The 14,389-nt window shown below is 42.2% G+C and overlaps 1 protein-coding gene across 1 annotated transcript; it reads left to right on the top strand.

Moving 5' to 3' along the window:
* The first annotated feature begins 1,210 nt into the window (after positions 1-1,210).
* On the top strand, positions 1,211-12,599 carry LOC132864372 (tripartite motif-containing protein 16-like). The gene is made up of 6 exons (XM_060897792.1): positions 1,211-1,873; positions 8,598-8,693; positions 8,779-9,012; positions 9,215-9,374; positions 11,277-11,336; positions 11,439-12,599. Exons 1-6 carry the CDS (start codon positions 1,286-1,288, stop codon positions 11,966-11,968), a joined length of 1,668 nt encoding a protein of 555 aa, XP_060753775.1. The 5' UTR covers positions 1,211-1,285; the 3' UTR covers positions 11,969-12,599.
* The last annotated feature ends 1,790 nt before the right edge of the window (positions 12,600-14,389 follow it).

Raw genomic sequence — 14,389 nt, 5'->3', positions numbered from 1 at the left:
TGAGAAACTAGATTTCTGATTTTCATGAGCTATAAGCCATAATCATCAAAATTAAAACAAACAAAAAAGGCTTGGAATATTTGACTATACATGTAATGAATGTAGAATCCATTCACTGGCCACTTTAATAGGAACTTGTTGAGTCTAAGATTCCTGTTCTTGGCTGCAGGAATGGAACCCAATGTGTTCTTGCATTGCTGAGATGCTTTTCTGCTCGCCATGGTTGTAAAGAGTGATTATATGAGTTACTGTATCCTTCCTGGCAAAAAAAAAAAGCTCAAAGCAATCTCTCCATTTTCTTTTGACCTCTCTTATCAACAGGGCATTTGTTTCCACCCACAGAACTGCCATTCGCTTGATTTTTTGTTTGTTTATTTTTCACACCATTCTGTGTAAACTCTAGAGACTGTTGTGTGTGAAGACCCCAGGAGATCAGCAGGTTCTGAAATACTCAAACCAGTCCATCTGGCTCAAACCAACACCCATACCACAGTGAAAGAAATTCACATTTCACTGTGTATCTAGGCTAAGACTAACACTTGAAGCCCATGAGGCGTTGCTTAACAAACACCAATCTGACGCGCTTGCTCAGCAGGTGGACTCAATTGTATGCATGAATAAACAAACGTAGCGTCTTCTTTCTTTTGCGCATTTATTGTGGCTCACCGCAATGTTAAAATGCATCCAATAGCAATACATCCCAAGTCAGCATCATTCACAATAGTCCATTAAACGCAAATAAAGCACGCCAGAAAGTTCACATACAAACGCCGAGCATAGCGGTCAAAATCTGTATGTGTTCCCCTCCGTCAGGCAACACCTGTCACCTGAACAAAAGGTTCCCCCATATATTGCTGTGACCAATTACATCATGGTGACCCCAATGGACAATTATGGCATGACAAGAAATAAAAGGAAAACTGGCTCTTACACTGTGAGATCACAATTTTTCCCATTCTGATGTTTAAACTTTGTGAATATTAACTGAAGCTCTTGATTTGTATCTGCATGATTTAGAGAACTGCAGAAAATAAAACAGCAGGTGGGTGGATGAGGGTTCCTAATAAAGTGGCCAGTGAGTATATATGAAAGCTTATCCTTTTGAATGAAATTATGGAGGGAAATGAACTTTTTTCATGATATTGTTTGAGATGCACTAGTACTTTAGAGCCACACCTACTCTCTCTGTCACATGATAACCCACACTGAACCAGGAAGTTCATTTCAGAGAAAACGAAACTCACACACGTCTCTCTCCTTCTCAGTGTGTGACTGCACAAAAAAAATGGCAGAGTTTGGTATTTCAGATCAGGATCAATTCATCTGTCCAGTGTGTCTGGATGTCTTGAAGGTTCCTGTAACTACCCCTTGTGGTCACAGTTACTGTAAGGTGTGTATTAATGGATTCTGGGATCAGGAGGATGTGAAGGGCGTCTACAGCTGCCCACAGTGTAGAGAGACTTTCACTCCAAGGCCTGTTCTACGCAGGAACAATATGCTGGCTGAAGTGGTGGAGAAACTGAAGAAGGCTGAACTCCAAGCTGCTTCTCCTGCTCATTGTTACGCTGGACCTGGAGATGTGGAGTGTGATTCCTGCAGTGGGAGAAAATACAAAGCCGTCAAGTCCTGTCTGGTGTGTCTGGCCTCCTATTGTGAAGCTCATCTTAAACCTCACTATCAGTCTCCTGCCTTTAAGAAGCACGAGTTAGTTGAAGCCTGTGCAGAGCTCCAAGAGAAGATCTGCTCTGAACACAACAAACTGATCGAGATCTTCTGTCATACTGACCAAAGCTTCATCTGTTACTTATGTATGATGGATGAACATAAAGGTCATGATACAGTTTCAACTAAAGCAGAAAGAACTGAAAAACAGGTGAGAACGGACGTTATACTTTCAGCAATTTATACAAATGCTATTTCTAATCTAATTTTCATCTCATGTCATCTCATTATCTCTAGCCGCTTTATCCTGTTCTACAGGGTCTTGGGCAAGCTGGAGCCTATCCCAGCTGACTACGGGCGAAAGGCGGGGTACACCCTGGACAAGTCGCCAGGTCATCACAGGGCTGACACACAGACACAGATAACCATTCACACTCACATTCACACCTACGGTCAATTTAGAGTCACCAGTTAACCTAACCTGCATGTCTTTGGACTGTGGGGGAAACCGGAGCACCCGGAGGAAACCCACACGGACACGGGGAGAACATGCAAACTCCACACAGAAAGGCCCTCGCCGGCCACGGGGCTTGAACCGGACCTTCTTGCTGTGAGGCGACAGCGCTAACCACTACACCACTGTGCCGCCCTAATCTAATTTTTATTTAGTTTATTTAATTGGTGATATGACTGTCATTATTAAAAGCCAGTGTTGTTGTTAAGGAAGTATTAAATAGGCCAAACCATGCAGTGTGTTTTTAAACAGATAATACCCAACAACCAGCTAGTGTACAATGACACCATGTTGACAACAATGATCTCTGTAACAGTGTTATTATGGCATTTAAATTATTTACAGTTTTCATCTGAAACTGTTTTGTTTTAGTTCTGTTAGATTTTAATTCATTTTATTTTAGGCATGTAGACATTTAGGTTATTTTTATATATGAAGACATTACATACTGTGTAACAATCACTGAAACATGCAAACATGTTTGAAGTCTCATTTGCGAGCACACATGCTCAACTCAATGGCATGAAAAGTGATTATGGACCTGAAAATAGTGGGTAGAACTCTGGGAACTTGAGCTGGCGTTCTGGTGGCCTCTACTTTGTGCTAGGCTCCATAGAGCTCCAAGTAAACTGATACATCATACAAGGGTTTGGGGTTTTTTTTGTTTGTTTGTTTTGTTTAATTTTATAAAACTCTGTATCTCTTGTTCTGGATGTAGGAGTCGTAATTTGGATTGAGGTGGATCCAGAGCCTCTCCTAGTAACACCAGTTACAAAACAGGACAATCAATGTAATGAAAGTGGTGATAGATGGATATACTGTAGGTGCAGGAAGATTTTATTAAAAGATGCTGACTAACAAATCCAAAATGTCAGGCAAAATCATGGTCAAGAAACAAGCAGTGGTCAGGCAAGGCATGTACAGGGTATCAGCGGCAATATCAAAGGCAAAGTGCAAAAACACAAAGTCCAAAACCAGAATCCGTAGCGCAATAACAAAGTCAAGTCAAGTTTATTTGGATCGCGCATTTAACAACAGACATTGTCGCAAAGCAGCTTTACAGAAAATTAAAGACTTTAACTATGAGCTAATTTTATCCCTAATTTATCCCCAATGATCAAGCCTGTGGCCACGATGGCAAGGAAAAACTCCCTCAGATGAAATAAGGAAGAAACCTCAAGAGGAACCAGACTCAAAAGGGAACCCATCCTCATCTGGGTGATAACAGATAGCGTGATTTATAAATAACTTGCTTCTATAAGTGTGTCCTATATACTGTAATCACCAGAGGTGGACAGTAATGAAGTACATGTACTTGAGTTCTGTACTTAAGTACACTTTTTGAGTATCTGTACTTTACTTGAGTATTAATTTTTTTGGAAACTTATGACTTTAACTTCACTACATTTGAAAGGCAAATATCGTACTTTTCACTGCACTACATTTCTGTCAAGGTCCTGGTTACTTGTTACTATGAAGCAGCTTTGAAAGTGGATGGGGTTTTTTTTTTCTAAAATGTGATTGGTTTTTTTCGTAGGTGACACAGAGCCGATCAGTAATCACTAGGGTCATGTCACGTCCGTAGACTGTATAAAATCAAGCTCACTGATTTCTCCGCAGCGTTATTTAACACGATCAGTCGATGGCAGAATGGAAGGAGGTGGTTCTTCTGGGGAATGAACGCACTCATGGCTTTACCGAGAACCCATGTTTCAGTTTTCTGAAAAGAATAAAGATTTGTTTCATTTTAAATGTTTGCTTTGGTTGCCAAAAATGAACCACATCACAGCCTACAAAAACTCGCCGTCCGACCTGAGGAAGCATATTGAGGTCTGTAAACGTTTTATTCCAATAGAAAGCTTGCAACAAAATTGTCTGTGCTTTTAGAGCTAACAAAAACATTGCAACAGCTATGCAGTCTGGTTAGTCACTTGACTTTCTATGGATTTGCCCACCAAGTTACCATAACCTTGTCCATGGCTAACGTTAACACATAGCTAGTTAACTTGGACACTGTTAGTTAGACTGTAAAAACGGAGTTACGCTAACATGAATAATGTTAACTTATCTGAAGTCCTTTCAGAAATATGTTTTAGCATAATCTTGCCAAATAAACAGAATGTAGAAATCTTTCTTATCTAGTAGCGTTAGCTACCCAATATGATTTCAGGTTTGAAAAGCATTTGCTAGCATGTCAAGTGGAGTTTCACTGACTAGCTAGCTTAATGTTAAACCACCATGATGGCACAGCATGCGTTCATTTTGTGAATTCACATTTCTGTCTTTGGTTAGGTTTTGTAAGCGCTGTGGCAATAATACACTGTCAATGTATTGCACCATTGACAGAAAATGTACTTTTAATATTGAAGTATTCTTAAACGCAAGTACTTCAGTACTTTAACTTAAGTAAAAATTTGACTGGAGAACTTTCACTTATATCAGAGCAACATTTGACCAGCGGAATCTGAACTTTGACTTAAGTAATGAAGTTGGGTACTTTGTCCACCTCTGATAATCGCAGAGTATAACTGTGAAACCAGGAAAATCATTATAGTTTTAACATGAAATCTGTTTTGTTGAAGTTATAAACTGTTTATTGATGGAGACTTGAGTGCAAAACTGTTCATGACAACTGCAGTCCTAAATATAGCAAGTCGACTATTGTCTTCGGCCATAGATACATTACTGTAAGTGTCCAGAGCTGTATTCCAAGTGCAACTTTCAACTGTCCATATGGGGCCATCCTCCACAGGAGTGATGTGATGAGACTCCAGACAGACATAGGGCATCAGGATGGATCAGGCAGCTCCGAGGAGCAGAAGAGGTCAGCACCACTGGTGTCTCAGGATCGACATGTAACTCAGAGAGGGACAGACAGAGGGAAGAGACGGGGGCTGACACAGGTTGTTAGGTATGTCCAATGTCACCTAATGAGTAAGAACAGGATACATTTTACGCTGAGTGCAAGCAGGGACTCCAGCATGACTAACCATGGCAGCATAACTAAAAGGGAGAGTCAGGAGGTAACACAGTCATGAGGGCTCCCTGGGACATAAAGCAGTCAGCCAGTACACTGTCAACAAACCCGAGTGGACGAGTGTGGGGGGGTGTGGGGGTGATGGCATCCATACATCCCAGTTTACTAAAACACTCAATGCCTGAGAGCCCTCCAGATCTATTCCTTTACCGCATAAAAAAGTATTAACAAAAGGCTTGACTAAAAAGATGTGTTTTTAGCCTAGACTTAAACACTGAGAGAGTTATGGAACAGCCTTCCAAGTAGTGTTCGGGAATCAGACACAGTCTCGGCTGAAAACATATCTGTTTAGTCAAGTCTTTTGTTAATAGTATTTATGATGCAAAGGAGTAGATCTGGGGGTCCTCAGACATAGTGTTTTGGTAAACTGGGATGTATGGATGCTGTCAGTCCCCCACTTGCTTGCTCACTCAAGTTTGTTGACGGTGTAGTGGCTGCTGCTTTATGTCCCGGGGCTCCCTCATGCCTGGGTTACCTTCTGGCTCTCCCCTTTTAGTTATGCTGTCATAGTTAGTCTTGTCGGAGTCCCTACTTACACTCAGTGCAAAAAACAGTCCCCTCCAAAAGTATTGGAACGGCAAGGTCAATTCCTTTGTTTTTTTTGTACACTGAAGACATTTGGGTTTCAGATCAAAAGATGAATATGAGACAAAAGTTCAGAATTCCAGCTTTTATTTCATGGTATTTACATCTAGATGTGTTAAACAACTCAGGACAGAGCACCTTTTCTTTGAACCCACCCACTTTTCAAGTGAGCAAAAGTATTGGAACATGTGACTGATGGGTGTTTCTAGTTGCTCAGGTGTTGCCTTTTAGATTGATTGCTGAAACTTTAAATAGTTCTTGTTTTTGGCTTTGGGTTTCACCTGTGAAAACTGTATTTGCTGCTAAGCAAACATGAAGACCAGAGAGCTGTCAATGGGAGAAAAGCAAACCATTTTGAAGCTGAGAGAAGAGGGAAAATCGATCAGAGCTATTGCATAAACATTGGGCATAGCTAGTACAACAATTTGGAATGTACTGAAAAAGAAAGAAACTACTGGTGTACTGAGCAACAAACATCGAACAGGTCGGCCAAGGGTAACAACAGCAGTTGATGACAGAAACATTGTGAGAGCTGTGAAGAAACACCCAAAGACAACAGTCAGTGACATCACTGCCAAACTCCACAGGGCAGGGGTGAAGGTATCACAATCCACTGTTCAAAGAAGACTGCGAGAGAAGAAATATAGAGGCCATACCACAAGATGCAAACCACTCATCAGCAAAAAGAATCAGAAGGATAGATTGGATTTTGCAAAGAAGTACAGAGATCAGCCACAAAAGTTTGGGGACAAAGTTTTATGTACTGATGAGACCAAGATTAACCTCTACCAAAGTGATGGAAAGGCCAAAGTATGGAGAAAGAAAGGATCTGCTTATGATCCAAAACATATAAGCTCATCTGTGAAGCATGGTGGAGGTAATGTCATGGCTTGGGCTTGCATGGCTGCTTCTGGAACGGGCTCACTAGTCTTTATTGATGATGTAACTCCTGATGGTAGCAGCAGAATGAATTCTGAAGTCTACAAAACCATTTTGTCTGGCAATTTACAGAAAAATGCATCCAAACTAATTGGGAGAAGCTTCATCATGCAACAAGACAATGACCCAAAACACACTGCCATCAGGGGGAAAAAGTGGAAGGTCTTGGACTGGCCAAGTCAATCACCGGACCTTAACCCAATAGAGCATGCATTTTACCTCCTGAAGAGGAGACTGAAGGGAGAAACCCCCAGAAACAAACAACAACTGAAAGAGGCTGCAGTAAAGGCCTGGAACAGCATTTCAAATGAAGAATGCAACAGCCTGGTGAAGTCAATGGGTCGCAGGCTCAATGCAGTAATTGCAAGTAAGGGTTATGCCACCAAATATTAAATGTTATTCACTTTAAGTTAATTTAATAATGTCTGTTCCAATACTTTTGCTCACTTGAAAAGTGGGTGGGTTCAAAGAAAAGGTGCTCTGTCCTGAGTTGTTTAACACATCTAGATGTAAATAACATGAAATAAAAGCTGGAATTCTGAACTTTTGTCTCATATTCATCTTTTGATCTGAAGCCCAAATGTCTTCAGTGTACAAAAAAAACAAAGGAATTGACCTTGCCGTTCCAATACTTTTGGAGGGGACTGTATATACTGTTCTTACTCATTAGGTGACATTGGGCATACCTAACAACCTGCCCACTCTCTGTCCCTCTGAGTTACATGTCAATCCTGAGATCGAGATGCTGACCTCTTCTGCTCTTCGAACCTGCCTGATCCATCCTCATGCCCTACATCTGGTTGGAGTCTCATCACATCGCTCCTGTGGAGGACGGCTCCATATGGACAGTTGAAAGTCGCACTTGGAAGACGCTCTGGACTCTAACAGTAATGCTTTTATGGCTGAGGACTACAGTTGATTTGCTAACTTTAGGACTGCAGTTGTCATGAACAGTTTTGCACTCAAGTTTCCATCAATGAAGAGTTTATAACATCAACGAAACTGACTTCATGTTAAAACTGTTAAAAATGTTATAATTATGTTGTCTGTTATCACCCAAATGAGGATGGGTTCCCTTTTGAGTCTGGTTCCTCTCAAGGTTTCTTCCTCATGTCATCTGAGGGAGTTTTTCCTTGCCACCGTCGCCACAGGCATGCTCATTGGGAATAGATTATGGATAAAATTAGCTCATGTTTAGTCATGAAAATTCTGTAAAGCTGCTTTGCAACAATGTCTATTGTTAAAAGTGCTATACAAATAAACTTGACTTGAGACTGTGTCTAAATCCCGAACATTATTTGGAAGACTGTTCCATAACTGTGGGGCTTTGTAAGAAAAGGCTCTGCCCCTGATGTAGCTTTCACTGTATGAGGTACCAACAAAATAAGCCTAATAAAGGCTTAGTAAGGGCGGTACAGTGGTGTAGTGGTTAGCGCTGTCGCCTCACAGCAAGAAGGTCCGGGTTCGAGCCGCGTGGCCGGCGAGGGCCTTTCTGTGTGGAGTTTGCATGTTCTCCCCGTGTCCGCGTGGGTTTCCTCCGGGTGCTCCGGTTTCCCCCACAGTCCAAAGACATGCAGGTTAGGTTAACTGGTGACTAAATTGACCGTAGGTGTGAATGGTTGTCTATGTGTCAGCCCTGTGATGACCTGGCGACTTGTCCAGGGTGTACCCCGCCTTTCGCCCGTAGTCAGCTGGGATAGGCTCCAGCTTGCCCAAGACCCTGTAGAACAGGATAAAGCGGTTAGAGATAATGAGATGAGATATTTGTATTTCTATTTTTATTTATATCCTTTTACAAAAATCATGTAGAACATAAGCTCCTAATGCAGAAATAATGTAATGCATTTTATTTGGTCTCAGGATGAGCTAAAGGAGGAGCAGATGAAATCCCAGCAGAGGATCCAGAAGAAGAAGAAGAAGGTGCAGGAGCTAAAACAGGCTATGGACACTATCAAGGTAAGGAGTGAAAACACACACACACACACACACACACACAAACAAAGAGAGAGAATTTATGGTGTGTGTGTGTGTGTCCTAACAGAAGCGTTCACAGGCAGCAGTAGATGACAGTGAGATGATTTTTACTGAGATGATCAGTTCCATGGAGAAAAAGCGCTCGGAGATGACGGAGCTGATCAGAGCTCAGGAGAAAGCTGAACTGAGTCGAGCTGAACGACTCCTGAAGCAACTGGAGCAGGAGATTGCTGATCTTCAGAGGAGAGTCACTGAGCTGGAGCAGCTTTCACCCACACACGATCACATCCACTTCCTCCAGGTAACACTCACTGTCTGATCTACAGAGGGCACTGTTTCTCACAAAGTTTCCTCCTAAAAGCTCAATACAGCAACAATAAATGTTCCTGTCTGAGATCCCAAGTGTGTCTTTGGTCTGATTCAGTCTGAGATTCATTCGTTCCTCTCCTACACTTTTCTCCCTATTTCTCCACTTTTCTCTATTATGGCTTTCCTCTCTATAGAGTTTCCCGTCTCTCTGTGTTTCTCCTGGATGTGAAGACTCTTCTAGATTCACTGTCAGTCAACATCTCTCATTTGCTGGAGTGAGGAAATCTCTCTTAGATCTGAAAAAACAAGTCGAGGAAATTTGTGAGGATGGATTAAACAAAATCCATCCACAAGGTAAACAAGCAAACATTTGTTCTGCAATTGATCAGTAAAGACAGACATAAAACTCATGCAAAATATACAAAGTAAGCAGCATCCAGACTGCATAAAGCTCCAAAGTATTAGCATTAGCCTAGTAAATTACATCAAAATAAATTTAGCAGAAGAACAAAGTTAATGAAACTTCATTGCAAATCCACAAACTAATCTTCCAATTTTGGAGAAAATTGTAGTCGATGCCTGTAACAACTCACCACTGCAAATGGTGTCTCAGGAGCATGCACTCAATGGAGATTTGTACCTGCCACTTGGTCATGAGCCAGAGGGATCTTTTCATGGCCTCAACTTTCTTCTCCTTTAGTTTCAGTCAATCCCAATCAATATGGTAACCCAGGAACTGCACTTCGATCAGCCCTAGGTGACAGTTCCACAGGTTGGCCATCAGCCCAGTTTTCTGGAGCTTGGTCAGGAGTGGATGATGACATCATTCAGGTGAACTAGTGGTGCAGCTGGAGGATGACATCCATGAGACGCTGAAGAACCCAGAGAGCTTAAAGTGAAGAACCTGGTACTGCCAGTGGCCGGAAACAGTGCTGAAAGCTGTTTTGGTTCTGGATTTGGGGGACTAGGGCTACCTGACAGTAGCCTTTTGTTAAGTCAAGGGTGGAGATGAACTGGGCTCTTCCCAGGAGTTCCACGAGGTCATCCACTTGGGGCAGGGATAACTGTTGAACTCTAACACTTGATTCAATCTCCAGAAGTCATTGCACATCCTGAGGCTCCTGTAGGGCTTTGAGACCACCATGATGGGGCTGGACCGGGGTGGTGGACTCCCCCATAATGCCATCTTGGAGCATTCTGTAAATTTCCACCTCAATAGCCTGAAGGTGTCAGATCAGAAGGGATTTTTACATGGTGCTAGGCAAGGTGGGTCAGCCTGGGCTTGGCCATGAACACATCTTGGAGCTCTTGCTGCTATATGAGGGTGAATTCTTCTGTCTGGATCAGGGCACTCCCCAGGGGCTTTGGTAAAACAGTAGCAAAGGCTGACTCAGCAGGCACTGGTTTGATCCATTTAGCAAGTACATGATATAATTGGTTGTCTTTTCTCTTACCCAGATGTTGCTGGTGATAGTTCACCAGGCCTACTCACTTGGCAATGGTGTGGGAGCCCTGCCAGTGGGCACTGAGTACATTACATTAATGGCATTTGAACGAGACGGTCTTTTCCAGAGTGATGTACAATGTACCTAGAGCAGCCAGTTGAGGGTTAGGTGCCTTGCTCAAGGGCACTTCAGCCATTCCTGCTGGTCCAGGGAATCGAACTGGTGACCTTTTGGTCCCAAAGCTGCTTCTCTAACCATTAGGCCATGTCTTCCCCATAGGGTAGGAGCAGAAGCATGCAGTCTCTTTGCTGGAACTCTCAGGGTTGGGGTGTAGGCATGCTCTTGCTCATTTTGGGCACCAGGTATTATGGACCCCATATGAAAGCCCAGTGGATGAGTGTGGGCCAGATGAATGAGGAGGCCTATTTTCAAGCTTGGCATGACCAGGAGGTCACAAGCTTCTGTTCTTGTGGAAGGTGAGTGGGAGCACTGATTATCTGGTTCCAGCTGTGTTGAGTTTTCCTGCCCCACCCCATGGCCATGTGGCTACTGACTATCCAAAACACTAGTGCTGAAGTAGTGCTGTCTTTCAGGACCACTACAGGGGTTGGACAAGGAGCAGGAGCAAGCTGGTCATACTGTAGGTCTGCTGTCATCACAATGCCTTAAGTTTAAAACTGCTCCACTGTGATGGTGACAGTGTTGATGTGGCTCTTAAAAACAAGCGAGGAATCAAATTTTTTTCATATCCATGCTTTAAACTGTTTCCACATAATTTTTCCATCTCCATTTTGTCTCTGTGTCTCCACAGCTGCAGCAATTCAGATGATTTTCCCTTCAGAACCAAAGAGCAGAGAAGATTTTCTGCAGTGTAGGTGTAAAACACACACAAACACAGCTTTAGGAGCATAGAAACACACTTCTTATAAATCCTGTGATTAACATCTAACCTGTGGATATTTTATTGTTTTAGATTTCTGTTATCTGACTCTGGATCCAAACACAGTAAATCCTTACCTCATTCTCTCTGAGAAGAACAGAGCGGTGACATTCAGTAAGACAGACCAGCGATACTCTGATCATCCAGAGAGATTTAACTACTGGGTTCAGGTGTTGTGTAAGGAGAGTGTGTGTAGACGCTGTTACTGGGAGGTGGAGTGGTGCAGTAAGAGCTGGGTGTACATATCAGTCTCATATAAAGAGATCAGCAGGAAAGGAGAGGGTTATGAGTGTGGGTTTGGATTCAACAATCAGTCCTGGAGTCTGGTGTGTTCTTCTTTCTCTGTCTCGTTCTGGCATGACTACACTGAGACTGTGCTCCGAGGTCCAGCATCCTCCAGAATAGGAGTGTATGTGGATCACAGTGCAGGAACTCTGTCCTTCTACAGCGTCTCTGACACGATGACGCTCCTCCACAGAGTCCACACCACATTCACTCAGCCTCTATACGCTGGGTTCTGGATTGGTTCTGACTCAACTATGAGGTTATGTGATCCAAAATGAAATGTTGGTAAAAGTGTTTAGTAAAATTATAACTGAGGTGTCAGATTTAATTTCATCCTGAACTACAACAGTAATTTTGTGTGCAGAAACTATAACAGTAATGAATGCAGAATGTATAATGTTTGCAGAAAAAAATTTTTATACACACACACACACACACACACACACACCATCCATTCAGCAAGAGGTGTTCATTATCATGGTAATGTTAGCTAACGAGGCTGTGTACTTATTTAGTGAATGAATGAAAACACACTGAGTGAATTAATGTGTGCGTTCTCTGCTGATAGTGACAGACTCAAGTTGGAGACAAAATGGTTAATTTATTTTAGCACAACTCATCAGTGTAATGCAGTCTCCAGTGGAGGCTAACACTAGACAGCTAGCTGACACAAGCTAATCTGACGGGATAACTATATCATTGGGAAATTAGCTAAAGATTAAAATTTAATTAAGTTAAAATAAAAATTAAAAATGTAATCTAAAATATTGATTTAAATAGAAATGATTAATGAATGTTACAGTTTGGGTGGCACGGTGGTGTAGTGATTAGCGCTGTCGCCTCACAGCAAGAAGGTCCTGGGTTCGAGCCCCGGGGCCGGCGAGGGCCTTTCTGTGTGGAGTTTGCATGTTCTCCCCGTGTCCGCGTGGGTTTCCTCCGGGTGCTCCGGTTTCCCCCACAGTCCAAAGACATGCAGGTTAGGTTAACTGGTGACTCTAAATTGACCGTAGGTGTGAATGTGAGTGTGAATGGTTGTCTGTGTCTATGTGTCAGCCCTGTGATGACCTGGCGACTTGTCCAGGGTGTACCCCGCCTTTCGCCCGTAGTCAGCTGGGATAGGCTCCAGCTTGCCTGCGACCCTGTAGAACAGGATAAAGCGGCTAGAGATAATGAGATGGGATGAGATATTTTGTAATGTCCTTTTTTGTACATAGGTACAACAAGGTAGGCCCTAGTTAAGAATATTAAGAAGTTATCTATCTCATGAAAAAGGTGTAAAATGCCTGTGGAAAAAAACCCGGGTAAAATGAGTTTTAAGAAAACAATAAAGTGACGCACTGGAGATTGTAGTACCGGTAAGAACTTATTCCACTGCATAATGGGGAGTGTGGGGGGGGGGGGGTCGATGTCAGGGGGTCCCAAAAATATTCTGAAGTCCAAAAGGGGGTCCCCAGCCAAAAAGTTTGGGAACCACTCAGTAGATAATGGATGATGGATGTTACAGTTCATTCAGAAACTCAAAAAACCCTCTTCCCTCAGGCACCCACTTGGAGTTTTCTCCACTCAAGTAAAAAAGTAACTATACATCATTCGTGAAGGACTTAATTTTTAAAAAATTGTTTTAATTGAATCAACAGGCGGCATGGCAGTGTAATGGTTAGCATTGTTGCCTCACAGCAAGAAGGTTCTGAGTTTGAACCTGGTAGCTGACGGGGGCCTTTCTGTGTGGAATTTGCATGTTCTTCCTGTGTCCGCGTGGTTTTCCCCACAGTCCAAAGACATGTGGTTAGGTTAACTGGCTACTCTAATTTGTCCAGAGGTGTGAATGGTTGTTTCCCAAGCCTGAAAATGGGTGGGTTGCAGCAGGAAGGGCATCTGGTGTGAAACTATGTGCCAATTATTATGACATGTCAAGGTCCATGTGGCAGCAACCCCACATATGTAAGTGGGACAAACTGGAAGGAAGGTTTTTACTGAATTGAACATGTGGAGCCGAAGCACAAATCTGAAGAGGCACAGATGGGGTCTCTCTCACACAATATATACTGTATACTGTGTGTGTGTGTGTATATATATATATATATATATATATATATATATATATATATATATATATATATATATAATATGAGTGTGTGTGTGTATAAAATTTTAAAGTTATTCCACAAAATTGAGTTGTACATGAGCCGATAGGTGACGAGACGTGTAACACCGAGTTGGCTGTAAGTCACATATGACGAGATTGAGTGGAATAACTGTATTGTTCTGTCCATGTTCACTGAATTTTGAGAAACAGAGCATGTTTTTTGCAAATTTGATAAATAAAAACTTTATACAAAACGTCCGACAAAATCATTTCTGCTTAGAATGTAAACAAACCAACGAAATGACAGGGAAAATTTGTGAAAAATGCTATAACAGTAATTCTTGAAAAATAAAAAAAAGTTACATTCTTACCATCAAATTATTTTATTCCATATTTTGTTGCTTTTTTTGGGGAGGGTGTTTTGGAGTAGAGTTGTTATTTCGTCCTCAGTTGGTTCCGCCATTTTGTTTTTCTCTACTCATGGTATATGAGCTGATAGCCTAGTAGTAGAGTAGCCAATTAGTGTGTGCGATTGCTCATATCCAGTGAATAGAAGAAGACTTTATTTATCTCATGTACACTGAAACACAGACTTAAGCACACAGTGAAATTT

Source organism: Neoarius graeffei, chromosome 17 (assembly GCF_027579695.1).
Source record: "Neoarius graeffei isolate fNeoGra1 chromosome 17, fNeoGra1.pri, whole genome shotgun sequence".
NCBI lineage: Eukaryota > Metazoa > Chordata > Actinopteri > Siluriformes > Ariidae > Neoarius > Neoarius graeffei.
Note: the sequence above shows the minus strand (reverse complement) of the source record. Positions and strands in the feature narration are given on the sequence as shown.